The 19090-nt window shown below is 46.4% G+C and overlaps 2 protein-coding genes across 2 annotated transcripts; one reads left to right on the top strand and one right to left on the bottom strand.

The window, feature by feature from the left end:
- Positions 1-822: 822 nt before the first annotated feature.
- HEPACAM (hepatic and glial cell adhesion molecule) lies at positions 823-17697 on the top strand. Its single transcript, XM_025357018.1, has 7 exons — positions 823-1313; positions 11918-12259; positions 12977-13258; positions 13552-13645; positions 14137-14210; positions 14497-14567; positions 15509-17697. Exons 1-7 carry the CDS (start codon positions 1229-1231, stop codon positions 15809-15811), a joined length of 1251 nt encoding a protein of 416 aa, XP_025212803.1. The 5' UTR covers positions 823-1228; the 3' UTR covers positions 15812-17697.
- HEPN1 (hepatocellular carcinoma, down-regulated 1) lies at positions 16253-17856 on the bottom strand. Its single transcript, XM_025355843.1, is given in 3 exon segments — positions 16253-17118; positions 17121-17192; positions 17845-17856. Coding segments are annotated over 3 exon segments (291 nt in total). The 3' UTR covers positions 16253-16911.
- Positions 17857-19090: the final 1234 nt, after the last annotated feature.

The following is a 19090-nucleotide window of genomic DNA, read 5'->3' as shown; positions in this document are numbered from 1 at the left end:
ATGTAAAAAGAATATTCAGAGAGATAATTGCTGCATTTACAAAACCAAGACCAGGGTTTAGGGATGATCAAGAAGGAAGTTGTGAAGTTTGGTCTCCCAGAAATATAAAGATCCCAGCATGAATGAAAAAAGAAACAAGAAAAGGCAATTTTTTAAAAATTTAAAATGTCATCTCTGTAACAAAAGATTTGCTAGGTACTCTTCTGTACCAAATCTTCATCAATCCTCCCAACAATTCCCCTCAAGAAAGCTATTATTTTCCCCATTTTACAGATGAGAAATTGGAGGCTCAAAGAGGTTCCAAGCCCATCCCAAGATCACAGTTACTAGGCAGCCATTCCCTTGGCCACCCTCATGAAATGGTGTGAACACGTGAATGGAATGGGGGTCAGAGTAGAGCTAGGGTGTTTCTCCTCTTCACAGCCTCGAGACAGGAGCGCAAAGCTAGGCTGTTAAGCTGACAATAGAACCCTAGGATGCTGGCTATTAGGACATTACCTTCATTTTGCTCTGACATGTTCTAGAAAATTGGCTGAAAGCAGGGGAATGAACAGAGTGGCTTCTGGAAAGAGGTCTCCAGCATCTATGTGGTTCTATGATAGAAGAGAAAATTCCAAGCCAGAGAAAGACAAGTGTAAAAATAATAGAATTCAAGCTGTTTTCCAGTCTTCTTCCTTTGGGATGGAACAGGGGTTTTCCATTTCTTCAGCAATTCTCTGGAGTCTTTCACTTCCCAGCTTTTTAAAAGCTCTTCTCCCTCCCTTTTCAGAGCTTATTGGAGGTCTGTCCTGGCATGTACCCTCCTCCTCAGGGAGAAGGACTGTGAGGTGGAGACAGGGTAGGTTGGGACACAAAGTCCAGTTAAGTGTGTGTCCCAGCTCAGTGCTCTGAGCCCAGATCCTCATCTCCCCAGGTAGTGGGGCTCAGCACCAACAAGCAACCAACTGCTGGGCTGCCGGTGCCCCCCATGTTGGAACCTGAGTTGGAGATTATCTCCTAAGCAGATACCCGCTTCCAAACTGGGGATGTAGGGCTAGGAAACTAGAAAATGCCAGGTCTGAGGGAGAGGAAAGAACAAGTCCAGCAATACACAGAGCTCTGTGTATTCAGAGGGAAGTTGGCAGGGTTGTGTTCGGGCAGAGAAACTCCGAGTGGTACAAAGGGGACGTGCCCAGAGTGGAGAAATCATGCTAATTGTCTCCACTAGAGCTGGAGAACGCCATCCAAAATGAAGAGAGAAAGGGGAGCCCTGTCCAGAGCCTCCAGGGCCCTACACCTCGCTCCTTTTGTCTACCTTCTTCTGATCCAGACAGGTAGGAGGCCAGAGGGTAAGAAAGGGTCTGAAGAAAGGACCCGGGGCTTTTTGCAGCAGAGGGAGGGGAGAGTGGAGGGCCTGAATGCCTTTGGGGCGGGAGTGGGGGAGAGCTCAGCTGCCGTGGGAAGCATCTCAGGGAATTCAGGCATTAGTGTTGAGCATATTTCTTTATTCCGTGTGCCTCCCGCGCGGCCCCTGCCCCCTTCCCCCAAAAGGCTGCATGACTTTGGAGCTCCCACGGCATTCAGTACATTAGATGGCGGGCACTGGGCCATTTCGTATGGGATGACTTGTTGGCGTGGGCCAGTCCGGCATTCTTTCCAAGGGATTGTGGTGGGGCTTGAGGGGCGGGGGTAGGGGAAATCTTCTTTTTGTACCTCCCCAGTCCCCGACTCTGGCCTCTCTGAGTGTGGAATAGTAAGGCAGATGAAAGAATCTTTGGAGATAATGAGCCTCCTAGTGTGGGATAGCCATACCCACCTATCCATAATTCACTCCACTCCATAGCTGCTTACCTCCTCTACCGCCCCCTACCAATCCTTCGAGAAGTGATCTTATTTAAGTATACCTATTTATGAGTACATACACATATGCACACACACACACACACACACACACACAGAGTTACAGAGTGCCGAGGAATTCACAACTTAGTGGGGCAAAGAGATGCAGAGATCTTTTTACTAAACTGCAGGAACTATCATAAGTCAATTATGCAGAGAATGCATAGCAATCAGAGAAAGGTCACCTACCCCATCCGGGAAGGTGGTGCTGGTGGAGCAGGGGTTGATACGGTAGGACACAGGGTGTGGGAATATCAGGGGGAGGTTTTCTGGTAGAAGGAATGTGTGCACTGAATTTTAAAAGATGGGGAAAAAAGGTAGGAGTATATATAAGTGGGTGTTAGGGTTGGGAAATGAGCAAAGGTCAACAGCTTGAAATAACATCAAGTGTTTAGTCGGAGCCCAGCAGTTCATCACTGCTGGAGAGAAAAGCATGAATTGAGTTAGGCAAGAGCTTTGTAAACCAGACTCATAATCTGGGGGTTGAGAGGTGGGGGAGTGAGCGGTTTTTAATTTGGGAACTGTCGGGGTTACACATACCTTTCAGATAGCTTACCCAGTCTGCAGGGGACCATTGCAGGGGAAACTGGAGGCAAATAAAATAAGAAAGGAAGTTTGCATTCATTTTCTAGGATTCCTGTAACAAAATACCACAAACCGAGTGGCTTAAGCAATAGAAATGCATTATCTCAAAGTCCTGGAAGCCAGCAGTGGGAGATCGAGGTGTCAGCAGGGCCATGCTCTCTCTGAAGCTTCTAGGGAGGGTTCTGCCTTAGGGTTCTCGCCTAGCTTCTGGTAATTCCTTGACTTGTGGCAGCATCACTCCAGTCTTGGTATGGCATTCTCCGTGTTTGCATGTCTGTGTCCACATTTCCCCTTTTTATAAGGACACATACTAGATTAGGTCCACCCTACTCCATTATGATCCCTTCTTATTAGATCTGCAGTAACCCCATTGACAAATAAGATCACATTCTGAAGTACTTGGGGGTTAGGACTTCAACATATGAATTTGAGGGGAACACAGGTCAAAAAGCTATTGCAATAGATCAGGAGAGAAATAAGAGAAATAACATGGACTGAAATTATAATAAAGATAGAGGGAATGAGGCACGCTGAGAAAATGTTTTAGAGGTAAAGTCAGGAGCTAGTGACCTGTAGGAAGTAGGAGGATTTAGGGAGGGAGGGAGGATTGCTGTGTGAAACGTTAAACAAAAAAATGAATATCATACATGTTTAGATTGAAATACCTATGAGGCTTCTGTGTGAAGATGTTACATAGCCTGGAGTTGGGTGGCAGAGAGGTCAGGGTTGGAGAGAGGTATTTGGCAGCTGTCAGGCCATAGGTGAGAGTTAAAACAATAAAAATAGATAATATTACTGAGGAGGGGAAAAACATGGGATGAAAATGAAACATCATGTAACCTCAAGATTTGTAGAGGAAGGCAGAGGAAGAAATGCCTATTAAGGAGACAAAGAGGGAACAGTCAGAGAGACAGAAGGACTAGAAGCCTGTGGTACTGTCCAGAAAATCAAGGGAGTTGAGAGTTTTCAGGAGTAAACCAACACCATCGAATATGACAAAGACCTGAAAGAGCCCATTGGATAAGGCAATTAAGAAGTTACTGTTGGCTTTGGTGAAATGACAATGAGCTGAAGAAATAACGAGAGCTGAAGGTATGGAGATAGTGAGTTGAGAATAGGAATGACACAAATATACGAAGCAGAGATGACCCTAAACTCTTTCTGGTCATCAAATGGTAGGGGAAAAAATTACAGAAAGATCACGTCAGTCAGTAAGACTGGGACAAAACAAAAGGTGATCAAGGATATTGTATGTGGAAAAATGTAACTTAGTAAATACATCAAAACATTCTAAATGTGGCCAGGAGTGGTGGTTCATGCTTGTAATCTCAGAACTTTGGGAGACCTAGGCAGGTGGATGGCTTGAGCCCAGGAGTTCAAGACCAGCCTGGGCACCATGGTGAAACCCCATCTCTACAAAAATGTAAAAATTAGCCAGACCTAGTGGTGCACGCTTGTAATTCCAGCTACTCAGGAAGCTGAGGTGGGAGGATTGCTTGAACCAGGGAGGTCAAGGCCTCAGTGAGCCATGATCATGTCACTGCACTTCAGCCTGGGTGACAGAGCAAGAACCTTTCTCAAAAAAAAAAAAAAAAAGTTATAATGTAAGTTATGCTAATAGGATATTAGTTAATGACCTATGATAGATAAGAGGTAAGTGCTGGGAGAGGCCATTGTACTGCTGTGGACTAAAGAGTAATAAGAGCTGAGATTCTAGAAGGAATCCCTCCCATCCCTAATAGATTATTTAGGAAAATGTCTGCTTCTGGGAACAATAAATTCCAAAATTTAAGTTCCTGGCATTAACTATGTGATAGTCCATTGTAGTTTCAGACTAGACCTGGGAAGAGGAAGGACTCTACTCCATGAAGTTTTTCAGGGACCAAGCCAATGGAGCCCTATCAACTTTGACATGTGCTTCCAAAGATCACCATGAGGTTTATCTTCTTTTCTTCCAGGTAGAGAATTTTATTTTATTTTTTTAATGGAGAGACATACTACAAGGAAGACTTTGCTAAACAAGGTCTGTAAGTGATATGTATCACTTGCACTAGTTCTCTTTGCTACGACTCAGTCAAATGGCCATACTTCACAGCAAGGGAAGCTGGCTGGGAAATGTAGTTTTTAAGATTGGCACTAAAGGGGAGACTGGACCATGTGGCTCTGGCTCCCCAATCTTTACTTTAATCTTGTACTATGGCAGACACTACCAAGCTAGCCCTGAGGCGTCACGGAGCACACAGTCTTTAACAGTCTGGCCCTGGCATGGACAAATGAAGTTTTTCTAAATTCATCATTTTTATTTCCCAATTTTTAAATTCCAATTTATGAAATGTTCAAATAAGAATTTTCTAGAGACCAGGACATTAACTGACAGACATAGGCACAACATGCCATAAATCTAGGTAATCTGATTTCCATGGTTTTATTGTCTGGAATAACAAGAGATTCCATCCTCTAGGCACCCAATAGAAACAAGTCTCTTACCTAGGTTCCATGCTCTTTAGCCCCAAGTTCACCCCCACATTGCAGGTGCTGTCATTTTTAAAATTGTTTATTAAAAATTACATACAAGAAAGTACATTTAGCATAAAGATACAGTTTGGTGAGCCTTTAAAAAGTTAACAAACCCATGTAATCAACCCCCAGATCAAGAAACAACATTTTGGCACCTCAGAATCACCCTCATACTATCTCAGTTACTACTGTCTTCCCTCTGGGATTATAGTGGTATCCTAACTTCTAATGCAAATTAATTTTGCATGTCTTTCTATAAGTGGTATCATATGTATTCAATCTTCTATGTCTGAACATCAAGTTTGTAGGATTCATCTATGTTGTTATCTTAGTTTGGTCTCACTGCTGTATAGTATTCCATTGTATGAATATGCCACAATTTATTTCTCTATTCAACTTTGATAGACACTTTGGTTGTTTCCAAACCAACCCAACCAACTTAGCCCTGTTGGGGCTTTATGAATAGAGTTGTTACTATTATACATCCTATAATGGTACATGTCTTTTGGAGAACAGATATGGGCATTTCTTTCGGGGATACACCTAGGAGTAGAATTGCTTAATTATAGGGTATTTGTGTGTTTAGCTTTCATAGATATGGCCAAACGGTTTTCAAAAATGAATGTATCAGTTTACGCTCCTATCAACATGTATGAGAGTTTCAGATGATCCATATCTTCCCAATAATTGTATTTTCTTTTTCTCCTTTTGGCCATCCTAGTGGGTATGAACCAGTATCAAATTCTGGTTTAAGGTTGGTATGATGGCTCACATCTGTAATCCCAGCACTTTAAGAGGCCAAGGCATAAAGATTGCTTGAGGCCAGGAGTTCAAGACCAGCCTGGGCAATGTAGTAAGACCTCTTCCCTATAAAATTTTTTTTAATTAGCTGAATGTGGTGGTGTGTTCCTGTAGTCCCAGCTACTTGGGAGGTTGAGACAAGAGAATCTCTTGAGCCCAGGAGTTTGAGGCTGCAGTGAGGTATGGTCATGCCACTGCAGTCCAGCCTGGGAAACAGGGTGACACCTTGTCGCTGGAAAAAAAAAAAAAAAAAAGTTTAAAATTGTATTTCTATTAAAATTAATGTGCCAATTTTCCTATTGTGTTGTTTGAATTTCTTTAAAATTGTGAACTTGTGGGAGTTTAAATTATATATTTTGCTTATGAGCCTTTTATAGTATATATGTATTGCAAACATCTCCTCCCACTTTATGGTTTGCCTTTCATTTTCACAATAGTATCTTTTGATGAACAGAAGCTCTTAATTTTATTGAGTCTAATGTATCATTTCCTTCTTTGATGGTTACCACTTTTGTGTCCTTTGTAAGAGATCTGTGTCTGCCCTCAAGTCAAGGACGTAGTCTGTTTTCTTTTTCAAACGTTGTTGTTTTACCTTTCATATTTAGATCTGCAATCCATCCAAAGGTAATGTTTGTGTAAGGTGTGAGGTAAGGGTCAATTCATTTTTATCCTACATGGCCCAGCACTATTTTGTGAAAAGAACTTTTCTCCCTGCACTGCAGTATCACCTTTGTCATCATTTGAGCAATCATATTTAAGTCTGTTTTCAGACTTTCTATTGATCTATTTGTCTATCTTCATGTCAAGATCACAAAGTAAACCTCCTGGGATTTTGATTGGCATTGTATTAAACTATAAATCAGTTTAAGAGAATTGACAGCTTAACAAGAGTGACTGTTCCAGTCCACAAATATGGTAAATCTCTGTGTGCCATCTTGATACCTATTAACTAGGTACACATTCCTGAACATCTACACTCCTTAGATTGTAGATAAAAAGCTACCAGCTCCTTTCCTTCTGGATCCCAAAAGCCTTCTTCACAGCTTCTGTTTCCTGGTTTTCTCTCACATCCCTGAATAACTGGCGCTTCAAATGACTTGTAGGCCTCAACAGGATAACAACATAAGAATACAACACAGCAGCCCCAACATCCACACAATAAGTGATGCACCTATACAGTAACAGCAAAGGAAGGGGGTGGTTTTCTCAGATCCTCATTAATTAGGAATAATATTAAAAACCAAAAGCAGAAACAATATGTTTTCCTTTTAGGAAACCGAGGTGTTCTGCCCTTGGATTATTAGATGCAGTTCTGGCTACCACACCATAAAAGGAAATAATACAGTTGGAGAAAGCCCAAGGAAGGGTATCTATGACGGCCAAAAGGATGAAGAGACTTCTTTGTGGAGACAGACCCAAACTAAACCAAAAACTTTTCAGATGAAAAGGGACATGGCAGCAACCTTTGGTGTTAGGAATATGGATAAGGTGTGTATAGACCAAGTCCTAGAACACATATTTGGCACTACCCACATTGGCACTTTTAAAAGGTAAATTTAAGACAAATACTGGCGAAAGGAAACTTTGGCTCAGCAAAGGGAACACATAAAAATGAGTGGATGGTGATTTCTCTAAGGGACTACCCTATTAAGAAAAGCCAAGGCTATCTGCAGATGCATTCTTATACCCTAAAGTTTGACATTCCCCAGCATCACAGCAGCTCAAAATCCTACCTGAGGAGTGCCCAACGACCTACTCCAGTACTGCATTGTTGAGGTTGATAAGGTACAATTTGCTGAGCTCTCATTTCCTTTTCTTCAGCCTCTGGTGGGAACAGAAACTTTCTACATTATGATGCCTTGGAGACAATGATTAAGTTAATCGCTTCTCAAGGTTGAGCGGTCCTAGTCCTTTTATTTCCACTCTGGACCTTAGTTGTGAGCTATTTCCTCATTTCTGTGTCGTGCTTTGGCTCCTGTCCCAGTTCTCTGTGTCCCTTGAAAGTTGTGGAACCCTGAACTTAATACAGAGCATGATTTTGGCTACAGTTTTTGGGAAACAGTGTTTGCTCAGCAAACTGCTCTGTCAGCTTTCAAGAAAGACTCCTTCATTCACTTATGAACACATGTGATACATCCTTTTGACCCACGGACATGCCCATGTTCACAGGCATGATGAGGGGACTTATCTAAAGGAGGGTAAGGCCTCAGGCAATCTGTAGGCCATAACTCCTCCAATATTCTTATCCAGAACAAATCTACTTTAAATGGGCAGAAAGGCCTCAGGGAGAAATAGATAGTGAAAAGGCTCCTAGGACTTTGGATGGGACAGGAGAGCGTGGAAGCCAGGAAAGCTCCAGGAGGCCACAGAGGATAGAAGCGAAAGGGGAAATCCCTTCTACTTGTTTTTGAGGTTGTCACTGTCCAGACTCTAGAAGAAGGAAATGAGAATCCTCAAAGTTTGGTGCTTGGGGTCATTAAACCTGTGAAGCCCGAATATCTGAGACAGGTCTCAGTTAATTTACAAAGTTTATTTGCCAAAGTTGAGGACGTATGCCTGTGACACAGCCTCAGGGGGTCCTGATGAGATGTGCCCAAGGTGGTCAGAGCACAGTTCGGTTTCATACATTTTAGGAAGACATTAGACATCAATCAACATATGTAAGACGAACATTGGTTTGGTCCGGAAAGGTGGGACAACTCTTCAGTGGGGAGAGGGCTTCCAGGTCATAGGCAGATAAGAGACAAATGGTTGCATTATTTTGAGTTTCTTTTTTTGATTAGTCTTTCCAAAGGAGGCAATCAGATATGCATTTATCTTAGTGAGCAGAGGGGTGACTTTGAATAGAATGGGAGGCAGGTTTGCTATAAGCAGTTCCCAGCTTGACTTTTCCCTTTAGCTTAGTGATTTTGGAGCCCCAAGATTTATTTTCCTTTCACACACCAATTTACTAAACTCCAGGATGCCTCTGCATATGTAACCCTCACCTACATAGCATACTACTGCACATTGGGTCCCGAGAAAGGAGGTAGATGTTCCCCAGCTATTTGATCATCACCCCAGTGGCCTTTAATAAAGCTCATGACTTTTTTCAGGACCACCTCTTGTTATACATACCAAAGCCTATTTGCCTACTCAGGGAAATTTGAAAGTTTGCTTTTCTAAATCAAGCCATGCCTTGGACCTAATTTCTTAATCACAAAAATTAAGAATTGGAAGAAACCTTATGGATCATGTGGTCAAATGGACTTTAGTCTGATGCACAGAGCCAATAGGGATTCCTAGTTGCTCCTTAGGTTATTGAGGGGGACAGGACTCATCCCCACCACCTCTTCTACCATAGCAGGTGAGATGGAACCACATTTCATTTGTCCGTTTTTATTTAAGATTTTGTGGGAAGAAAGTATCATTAATTTTTAAAAGTCTGAAAATAGTTTATATTGTTCATTTTGCTTGCCCCAAATTAAGATTTTCATTCAACAGCAAGCATATGATATTCACACATTCAGCTTTAATCAGTAGAGCTGTCTCTTCTGCTTTATTTTATTTATTTATTTATTTATTTATTTTTTGAGATGGAGTCTGGCTCTGTCGCCCAGCCTGGAGTGCAGTGGTGCAATCTTAGCTCACTGCAACCTCCACTTCCTGGGTTCAAGTGATTTTCCTGCCTCAGCCTCCCGAGTAGCTAGGATTACAGGCATGTGCCACCACGTCCAACCTGTTTCTTCTACTTTTAAGGTTTTATCATTCTAACATTCCTGGCAGGTAGCGGATCGTAGAATGTCAGAGCTAGGGCCAGGTGTGGTGGCCCACACCTGTAATCCCAGCACTTTGGGAGGCCAACACAGGTGGATTGCTTGAGCTCAGGAGTTCAAGACCAGCCACCTGGGCAACATGGTGAAATCCCGTTTCTACAAAAAATACCAAAAAAAAAAAAAAACTAGCCAGGCATAGTGACACATGCCTGTGGTCCCAGCTACTTGGAAGGCTGAGGTGGGAGGTTCACTGGATCCTGGGAGGCAGAGGTTGCAGTAAGCCAAGGTTGTGCCACTGCACTTCAGTCTGGGTGACAGAGTGAGACCTTGTCTCAAAAAAAAAAAAAAAAGTCAGAGCTAAGAAGGTCCCTAGAGATCTTCTGGTCCTGCTACTTCAATGTACACAGGAGGAAGCTGAGGCCCAGCAAAGTGTAAAAATAGCCAGTTGGGCTTTCCTTGGCCATTTCCAAAGATGAGGAGCTTACTACTTAGCAAAGCACTTTTTCCAAAAATTGATCTAATATGTTTAGTAAATAAAATTTGCTTTGATCTTCACCACCAACCTTTTAGCTTAATTGCCTCTTGGTTTGGTCTGGCCCTCTAAGCACAAGGAGAGAAATAAGGAATGAAAAGGTACAGCTCAGTTTCCTCAGCACTGAACAGCAGCAGCAGCAGAGTGAGAAATAAGGGTGAGAAAGCAAGAGGGAGCTTCAGAGGGAATGACTGCCAAAGGAAGTGGCAGCGGGTGCAGAGGGACTGAGAATCTGGCATGTATGTGCCTGTTCAGCTAAACTCAGCTCAGCTCCCAACTGGCGTCCTCTCCAGAAGACCCTCCTTCGGGTGGTAGGATTGCTCTGCAAGGCTAGGTGACATCAAATAGCAGTGTCTTTTCAGGTCCCAAAGCTCCTAAGAGGTCTCTGAAATGCCCTCTGGATAGGGCATCCATTGGACAAGTGGTAAAATCCCAGAATTACAGGGCTGGAACAAACCAATGAGACCATCCAGCCTACTACTCCTTTTATCTATGGGAAATCTGAGCTCCAAGGAGATGGGACCCTCCTAAGTCACGTATCAATAATAGGGCCCAAAACTCTGCTCAGTTTTGTGTTCTGTCTGCTATATGACAATGACAAATATGCATATTGTACTTTCCAATCTTGTGAACTTGATAAGGCAGTTGCTGTTGGGTTTTTTTTGTTTTTGTTTTTGTTTTTTCTGAGATGGAGGAGTCCTCTGTCACCCAGGCTCGAATGCAGCAGCACTGTCTCAGCTCACCGCAACCTCTGCCTCCCGGGTTCAAGCGATTCTCGTGTCTCAGCCTCCCGAGTAGCTGGGATTACAGACGCGTGCCACAACGCCAGTTAATTTTTTTGGTATTTTTAGTAGAGATGGGGTTTTGCCATGTTGGCCAGGCTGGTCTCAAACTCCTGACCTCAGGTGATCTTCCTGTCTTGGCCTCCCAAAGTGCTATGATTACAGGCGTGAGCCACCGTGCCCAGCCTTGTTATTATTATCCTTATTTTACAAATGAGAAGAATGAGGCTTAAAATGATTATGTACCCAAATCCACATAGCCAGTAAGAGGTAGGTAGAGCCCAGCCTGAAAAAGCTTTTCTGATTCTAAGCTCTTTGTTCTGCCCATCCCAAATCCCTCTTCTAGGGGTACAGATTGGGCTGGAGTTTGGGTGAATTCCCAAAACCACCTTCCTAGTTGCAGGACTGTTCTGCACTGAGTGGGCCTAGTAAGACACTACATGCATCTGCAAAAAAGACAGGGGAGGCTCTTGGTATAACTAGAAAGTGGTCAAGTTGTCTTCAGGCCCCTAAGCTTTCCCTTTACTGGCACTGTCTCATGACCTACTCCTTTCTTTGTGAATCTGTGTTCCGTGCTTTCTCCATCTCCTCACCCTCCCAATCCCCAATTGAGAAGATCTGACAAATTCACCCAGAGGTCTAATGACTTATAAGCTTCATGGGGGTAGGGATTTTTGTCAGCTTTGCTCATTGATATATCCTAAAGACAAAGAAAAGTGTCTGGCAGATAGGAGATGTTCAATATTTTTACGAATGGAGCTCCTAGGGTGTGGGTGTGCTAGACTCTTCCATGAGAGAAAGGCAATGGACAAAGTGCCAGAGAGGCAAAGGGCCAGGTAGAAGAAGGACTGAAGGCCGTGAGATGGCTGTGAGAGAGAACAAAGGAGCAGGAGTGCACAGAGCTACTATGGGGGAGGAGATAGCACCCAGGCTTAAGAAGCCAGGATTGGCAGGGAGTGAAGAGCCAGAGGGCGAGGCTTTGGGAGATCAGAAGACTTAAAGTTGGGAGTGGGCTAAGGAGCCCAGGGTCTGACGCTTCCCTCTTCCTCATGGGCCTCTGTTCACAGACCCCCTGGAGGGGGTGAACATCACCAGCCCTGTGCGTCTGATCCACGGCACCGTGGGGAAGTCGGCTCTGCTTTCTGTGCAGTACAGCAGTACCAGCAGCGACAGGCCTGTAGTGAAGTGGCAGCTGAAGCGGGACAAGCCAGTGACCGTGGTGCAGTCCATTGGCACGGAGGTCATCGGCACCCTGCGGCCTGACTATCGAGATCGTATCCGGCTCTTTGAAAATGGCTCCCTGCTTCTCAGCGACCTGCAGCTGGCTGATGAGGGCACCTATGAGGTTGAGATCTCCATCACTGACGACACCTTCACTGGGGAAAAGACCATCAACCTTACTGTAGATGGTAAAGTGCTCTGGCAGGGAAAGAGGCAAGACTGGCAGGTGGGACTGGGGAAGGGTCTGCCCAGCGCACCAGCTAGACCAAGGGAAAACCAACCCAAAAGGCACTTGGGAGCTGAGAATGAGGCAAGTGGACGTTAGAAGTTGGCAGACAGGCACAGCACAGCTAACATGTAGAGTGATTGCCATGTGCCAGAAACTATTCTAAGTGCTTTGCATATGTTGACTCACTTAACGCTTATAATAATCTGAGGATAGTTAATATCATCATCCCCATTTTGCAGATGAGGAAAGTGAGCCACTGAAAGGTGGAATAACTTGCCCAAGGTCACACAGCTAGAAGTGATAGAGCCAAGATTTGAACCTAAACAGTAGGACCCAGGCTTAGCCCAACTAAAATATCTTCCTGGCTGGGTCAGTTTAAGACATTAAAGCCCAGGGTTCATGGGAAGGCATTTAGAAAGAGGGAATGAGGGCAACGCCATGTCTGCATTGTTCAGCATTGTACCCGCTATGCCTAGTTGGTGCTCCATAAATAATCAGTGAAACAAATGAATAAGTGATGGGAAAGGACTGGACTTAGGATGTCTGAAGTCTTCTCAGCCCACAGATTGAGTTGGAAGGTAGTGTTAAAGGTGTGTTCGAAGGCAAGGAGCTAAAAAGGGGAAGGGAGACACTTCTTAGCCAATGACTCACAGGCTCCCCCATTCCTGTGGCTTAGTGCCCATTTCGAGGCCACAGGTGTTGGTGGCTTCAACCACTGTGCTGGAACTCAGCGAGGCCTTCACCTTGAACTGCTCACACGAGAATGGCACCAAGCCCAGCTACACCTGGCTGAAGGACGGCAAGCCCCTCCTCAATGACTCGAGAATGCTCCTGTCCCCGGACCAAAAGGTGCTCACCATCACCCGCGTGCTTATGGAGGATGACGACCTGTACAGCTGCGTGGTAGAGAACCCCATCAGCCAGGGCCGCAGCCTGCCTGTCAAGATCACCGTATACAGTGAGTTTTCCTGCAGGCTTTCCTTTAGGACTCAAAGCCCCAAGAGGCAGGTGACCATGAGGGACTGAGGACATCCCAGAGAATGTCACTGGGAGGAGGGGGACAGCGATAGGCCAACTATCCATGGAGGACACCAACAGGTGGGCAGTGGGTTCTGTGCAAGCTCCACCACCAGCATCAGCAAGGCATGCAGCCTGGGGCTCCCCCTCTCTTGCTTCCATGGCAGAAGTTCTGCTTACCACACCTTGCCCCTTTGAAGTCCCTCCTGCCTCTCTGCTTCTCTCTCTCCCTAGGAAGAAGTTCCCTTTACATCATCTTGTCTACAGGAGGCATCTTCCTCCTTGTGACCTTGGTGACAGTCTGTGCCTGCTGGAAACCTTCCAAAAGGTCTGGGTAACTCTCCTGAGCACCTGAGTCCTTCAATCCATCCCAAACCTATGCCTTTCATCCCAGGGCTCTGCATCTCTTCCCAAGAGGTCCATTCTTCCATTGTGTATGCAACAGCATCTTGTGCTCCCAAGCCCCCACAACCACAGCACCAGTAACAATAGTTTTTTCGCTTGCCAACCACCTTTTCTGGGGCCAGGCACTGTGGCTGTGATTAGCCTGCTACCTTTTAAGTATGATTATCTGCAGTTTAACAGATAATGACACTGAGACTAGGATTGGTTAAATGACTTGCCCACAGTCACAACGCTAGTGACAGACTCAAGGTGCAAAGCTAGATGTGATTCATTCCAAAGCTCATGAACTGTACCCAGCCCATCTTCCTGTCACAAGGCCTCTTTTATGGCCATCAGATCCCTCCCTGTGTCCCCGCTAGATCTTCTGCTCATGTTCAATAGTTCGGCTCATGGTGGGGCTGGATTGATTCACAGGAAACAGAAGAGGCTAGAGAAGCAAAACTCCCTGGAATACATGGATCAGAATGATGACCGCCTGAAACCAGAAGGTGAGCTCCCAGCCACCCATTCACCCATCCCATCAACACTCAGATCAGTGGGCTGCTGGGAAAAGGCAGAACTGGGCGACAAGGAAAACAGCTCTGCAGGGACCCTTCCCCCACCAACTGCACGAAGACTGCAGAGGAGGGAGAGGTTTGGCCAAGGTAGGAGCCAGGATATTCAGATATGTTGGTGGAGGTTGTGGCGGGCCATTTGGGAAGCACAGAGAGTAGGTGCCGGCTGGTGGGGAGAGTCTGTACCTGGGCCAGCCACCCACTTCTCTCCCCTGTGCAGCAGACACCCTCCCTCGAAGTGGTGATCAGGAACGGAAAAACCCCATGGCACTCTACATCCTGAAGGACAAGGTGAGCAGCTCTGGGCTGGGTGCCCAGAAACATGCAGTGAGCCCCTCCCACATGCCTGGTTCTAGGGAGCCATACTATATTCCTATCCCTTTATAGCAGCAGTCCCCAACCTTTTTGGCACCAGGAACTGGCTTCATGGAAGAAAACTTTTCCATGGATGGTGGTGGGGGTGGTTTCAGGATGAAACTCTTCCACCTCAGATCATCAGCATTGGATTCTCATAAGGAGCGCGCAACCTAGATCCCTCGCATGCGCAATTCACAATAGCGTTTGTGCTCCTATGAGAATTGAATGCAGCCAATAATCTGAGAGGAGGCGGAGCTCAGGCGATAATACAAGCCATGGGGAGTGGCTGTAAATACATATGAAGCTTTGCTCTCTGGCCTACCGCTCACCTCCTGCTCTGCCGTTCTGTTCCTAACAGGCCAGAGACCAGTACCAGTCCTTGGCCTGGGGGTGGGGACCCCTGCTTTACAGTACTCTGAATAACCCTGTGAAATATTTGTGTCATGCACATTTTAGAGATTAGAAAAAACAAGGCTGTGAGATTAAATGACTTGCTCAGGATTAAACAAGTCAATGAGTGGCAGATCTAGGTTTCAAACCTAGGTCTTTGGACACCAGTTCTGGTGATTTCCCCAGTATTCCACAACTAACCCTGTCCCAGGTTGTCCACGATGGGTAGAAAGAGGACAGTAAAGGGGGAAAGCACTCAAATCATCGCATTTCAACATTTACTGAACACCTATTACGTGCTAGGAGGCCCCATGCTCAGTGTGGCATATCGCCAGGAAAACCAGACCTGCCTGCAGCCTTCCAGGAGGTGGGCGTGCAGAGGGAAACTGGGTCCCTCCCCTCAGAATTCCAGCAAGCTCTAACACCAGGCGCGCACCCAGGCTGGGCTGACTGTCCCCTGACCCCTGCGGCGCGTGTCCTTGCAGGACTCCCCGGAGCCCGAGGAGAACCCGTCCCCGGAGCCTCGAAGCGCGACGGAGCCCGGCCCGCCCGGCTACTCCGTGTCGCCCGCAGTGCCTGGCCGCTCGCCAGGGCTGCCCATCCGCTCCGCCCGCCGCTACCCGCGCTCCCCAGCGCGCTCCCCAGCCACCGGCCGGACGCACACGTCGCCGCCCCGGGCCCCGAGCTCGCCCGGCCGCTCGCGCAGCACCTCGCGCACACTGCGGACTGCGGGCGTGCACATAATCCGCGAGCAAGACGAGGCCGGCCCGGTGGAGATCAGCGCCTGAGCCGCCTCGGGACCCCCTGAGAGGCGCCCGCGGTCTGCGGCCAGCGGCCCGGGGGGAGGGCTGGGGCTGGGAAGCCGGGGCGCGGCGCACTAGGGGCTAGGGGAGGTCCCGGCGGGGCGCGGGTGTCTCGGGTGTGGACGCGTATGAGCATGCGCAGACGGAGGCGGGTGCGCGGAGGCGGCAGTGTTGAGGTGGTGAAACCGGGGAGCATTTGCTTCCGGTTTACAGGCTGTGTTCTCACTTGGTATAGGTTGTGCCCTATTAGGACCACATAGATTATTAAATTTCTGGCCCAACACCCAAAAGCGTTTTATGGAAACTAACATCAGTAACCTAACCCGCCCCTGACTATCCTGTGCTCTTCCCAGGGAGCTGTGTTGTTTCCCACCCGCCACCCTTCCCACTGAACAAATGCCTGAGGGCTGGGGCACTTTTTTTTTGGCAAGCTCAGATTAGAGAGGCCACTTTCCCAAAATCCACAGCTGCACGAAGCTAAGGAGAAGCCAGATGCCGGTTACTGGGTGTGCAGGGGCTGTTCTGAGCTGGGGGATCATTGTGAAGGCCTTCTTCCCTGGGCACCTGGTACCTGGGGACCTACGAGGTGGTGAGGGAAGGGTACAAGTATGTTTCTTTTCCCTCTGACCTAGGCCCTAGCAAGGGCAAAGAACCCGAACCTGCCAGCTTGACCTCCTCCCAGAGCCTCCCTCAGAGGCATGTCATGCCAAGCATTCTTTGTCTCTGTTCATGAACAGAAGAGATGGATGGGCTTATTCGTATAGAGAAGTGAATTCCACTTACTCCCCTGGCCCAGGAAACTAGACCAAGTGAGGAACTGTTTTAGCTCATCTAACTCATACATTCGTCCTGGCTTCCTTACAAAACAAGCCTTTCAAACAATCATTGTCCTCAGGAAAGTTGTTGAGCTTCCTCCAGCTGTGAGAATAAGTCCTAATCTCCAGAAAAATGGTTGGAGGAGGAGGAGGCTTATTGCTTCCCAGCATTTCAGGGGAACATGATCCAACCCCTGGCCTCCTGCCACCCATCTGCCCTGCTCCCACATGCTCGGGTCCCAGGGCACAGAACAAGGGCAGACTCCCTAATCACACTAACATCAAAATAAAGAGACTGGGCCGCTGTGTAGCCAGGACATGCCCATGCCACCACCTATTGAACAGTTCATAGGAGTGGCAGTAATCTACTGTGTCAGGAGAGAGGGAAATTACAAATCTGAAAGAGAAGGAGGCCCTCTGTGTATTCCATCCCCTCCTCCTTAATGCCTCCAAGGGTCCCTGCATCCCTGGCCCATTCCCAACCTCCTAAACTCTAGCTCTGATTCTCCATCATCCCATGGAGCTATTCCAAGGCCCCCGTTACCCACCACCTACACACCAGGTCAAGTTTTGTCTCAGCCCCAGAAGCACTGACATTTCTAGTTTGCCCCCTCTGCCCTTACCCCAACAGCATGCCTGTCTCAGCTCCCTGTCCCTTGGCACTTCCCCAGGCTCATTTGAGCAGGTGTGCCTTCACAGCGCCCCTAAACTTCCCAGGTGCCTCATCCATAATGAGATAATGAATGTAGGGGAAAGTTTCTCAGGAAGGTGGAAGAGGCAGCAGGACTTGGAGAAGGAGTACCTGCTGGTCAGCCTTGAGATGCACAGGTGAAGGTGAGGGTGAGATGAGAGCATGCCATACCTGGTGCTGAATCCCTGAGGGGCCAGCTTCCCAGGCTTAAGCCAAATCTGCCTTAAATTGGGGGTGGGGAGGGGTTAGTAAGGAATTGGGGTTTGTTTGTTTGTTTTTGTGTTGTTTTCATCTTCATCTTTGTATTACTAGCATCCAGCAGAGTGCCTAGCACATACTGGATGCTCAATAAACTTTTGATGAAATGAAATGACAACTTTATTCCACGTAAACAAGGGTAACAAAACAAGCTGCTTAAATATACCAGTCATTTCCCGTTTTTTCTTCTGCTTTTCTTTCACATCCTTTACCCTCTTTCCAAACCCCAAATTGTCCATTCCAGAATCACTTACCCATTCATTCATTTGCTTAGTTGGATGTTCTTTTATTTATTCAACAAACATTTGTTTATCTACCATGGACTAGGCCCTGTGCTAGACACTGCTGATACAGCATAACTATGTCAGGAAGACAAATCAGTAAACAGATGATTATGATATAGTGTGTAAAATGCAATGGCGGAGGTAGATACAAGGTGCTCTGGGAGCATGTAGATTAGATGTCAGCAAAGGCATCTTGGAGAAGAACCGACCTGAGTTGAGTCTTTCTTAGAAAGAAAAGACTCAACTTGTTAATCTGGTTTTCAAAAGTATGAGAGGACACACTCCAAGCAGAGGGAGAAGCATGTATAAAAGCTTGGAAGTGCAAGACATGATGGGGGAATTCAGCGCACTGAGCCTAGCAGTTGATGACATTATTTCAGGAAGGTATGCAAAGTAGAAGGTGAAGAAAGCTGCAGATAGATTTCTGAGGACATCAGTATGTGTAGAAAGGTTAAAAGGACCTCCCCAAGAAGGCTAAAAAAGGCACAGCCAGTAAGATAGGAGAATATATAGGAGATAACTATATCACACAATCAAAAGAACAAAAGAGTTTCAAGAAAAAGGGAGCATTCGGGACTGCATGGGCAGGAGGCTTACGTATGAAAATAAGTTAAAAGCGCATGTTAAATTTGGCAACAATTAAAACATTGAGTGACTTGGCATAAGTAGCTTCGACGTGTAGTGGGGGTTAAAGCCAGATTGCAATAGGTAAAAAATGATATGTGGAACTTCTCTGCTAAATACTTGAGACTAGATGTTTGAGAGGTCTTCCTGTTTCAAAACAACTAGGTCCTGCTTAAATGATATTTGTTTTGCATTGCTGGCTTCAAGAGATGGGGGAATTTTTTTTTTTTTTTTTTTCAGATGGAGTCTCACACTTGTCACCCAGGCTGGAGTGCAATGGCGCAGTCTAGGCTCACTAGAACCTCTGCCTTCCAGTTCAAGTGATTCTCCTGCCTCAGCCTCCCAAGTAGCTGGGACTACAGGCATGTGCCACCATGTCTGGCTAATTTTTGTATTTCTGGTAGAGACAGGATTTCACTATGTTGGCCCGGCTGATCTCAAACTCCTGACCTCGTGATCCGCCCACCTCAGCCTTCCAAAGTGCTGGGATTACAGGCATGAGCCACGGCACCTGGCCAGAGATGGGGAAATTTTTAAGCAGCCAGAAGTAAAACAAAATTTAAAAGCACAGTGAGCTCAAAGTACTTAGCAC

Source organism: Theropithecus gelada, chromosome 14, assembly GCF_003255815.1.
Source record: "Theropithecus gelada isolate Dixy chromosome 14, Tgel_1.0, whole genome shotgun sequence".
NCBI lineage: Eukaryota > Metazoa > Chordata > Mammalia > Primates > Cercopithecidae > Theropithecus > Theropithecus gelada.
This window is presented reverse-complemented; position numbering and strand designations above follow the sequence as displayed.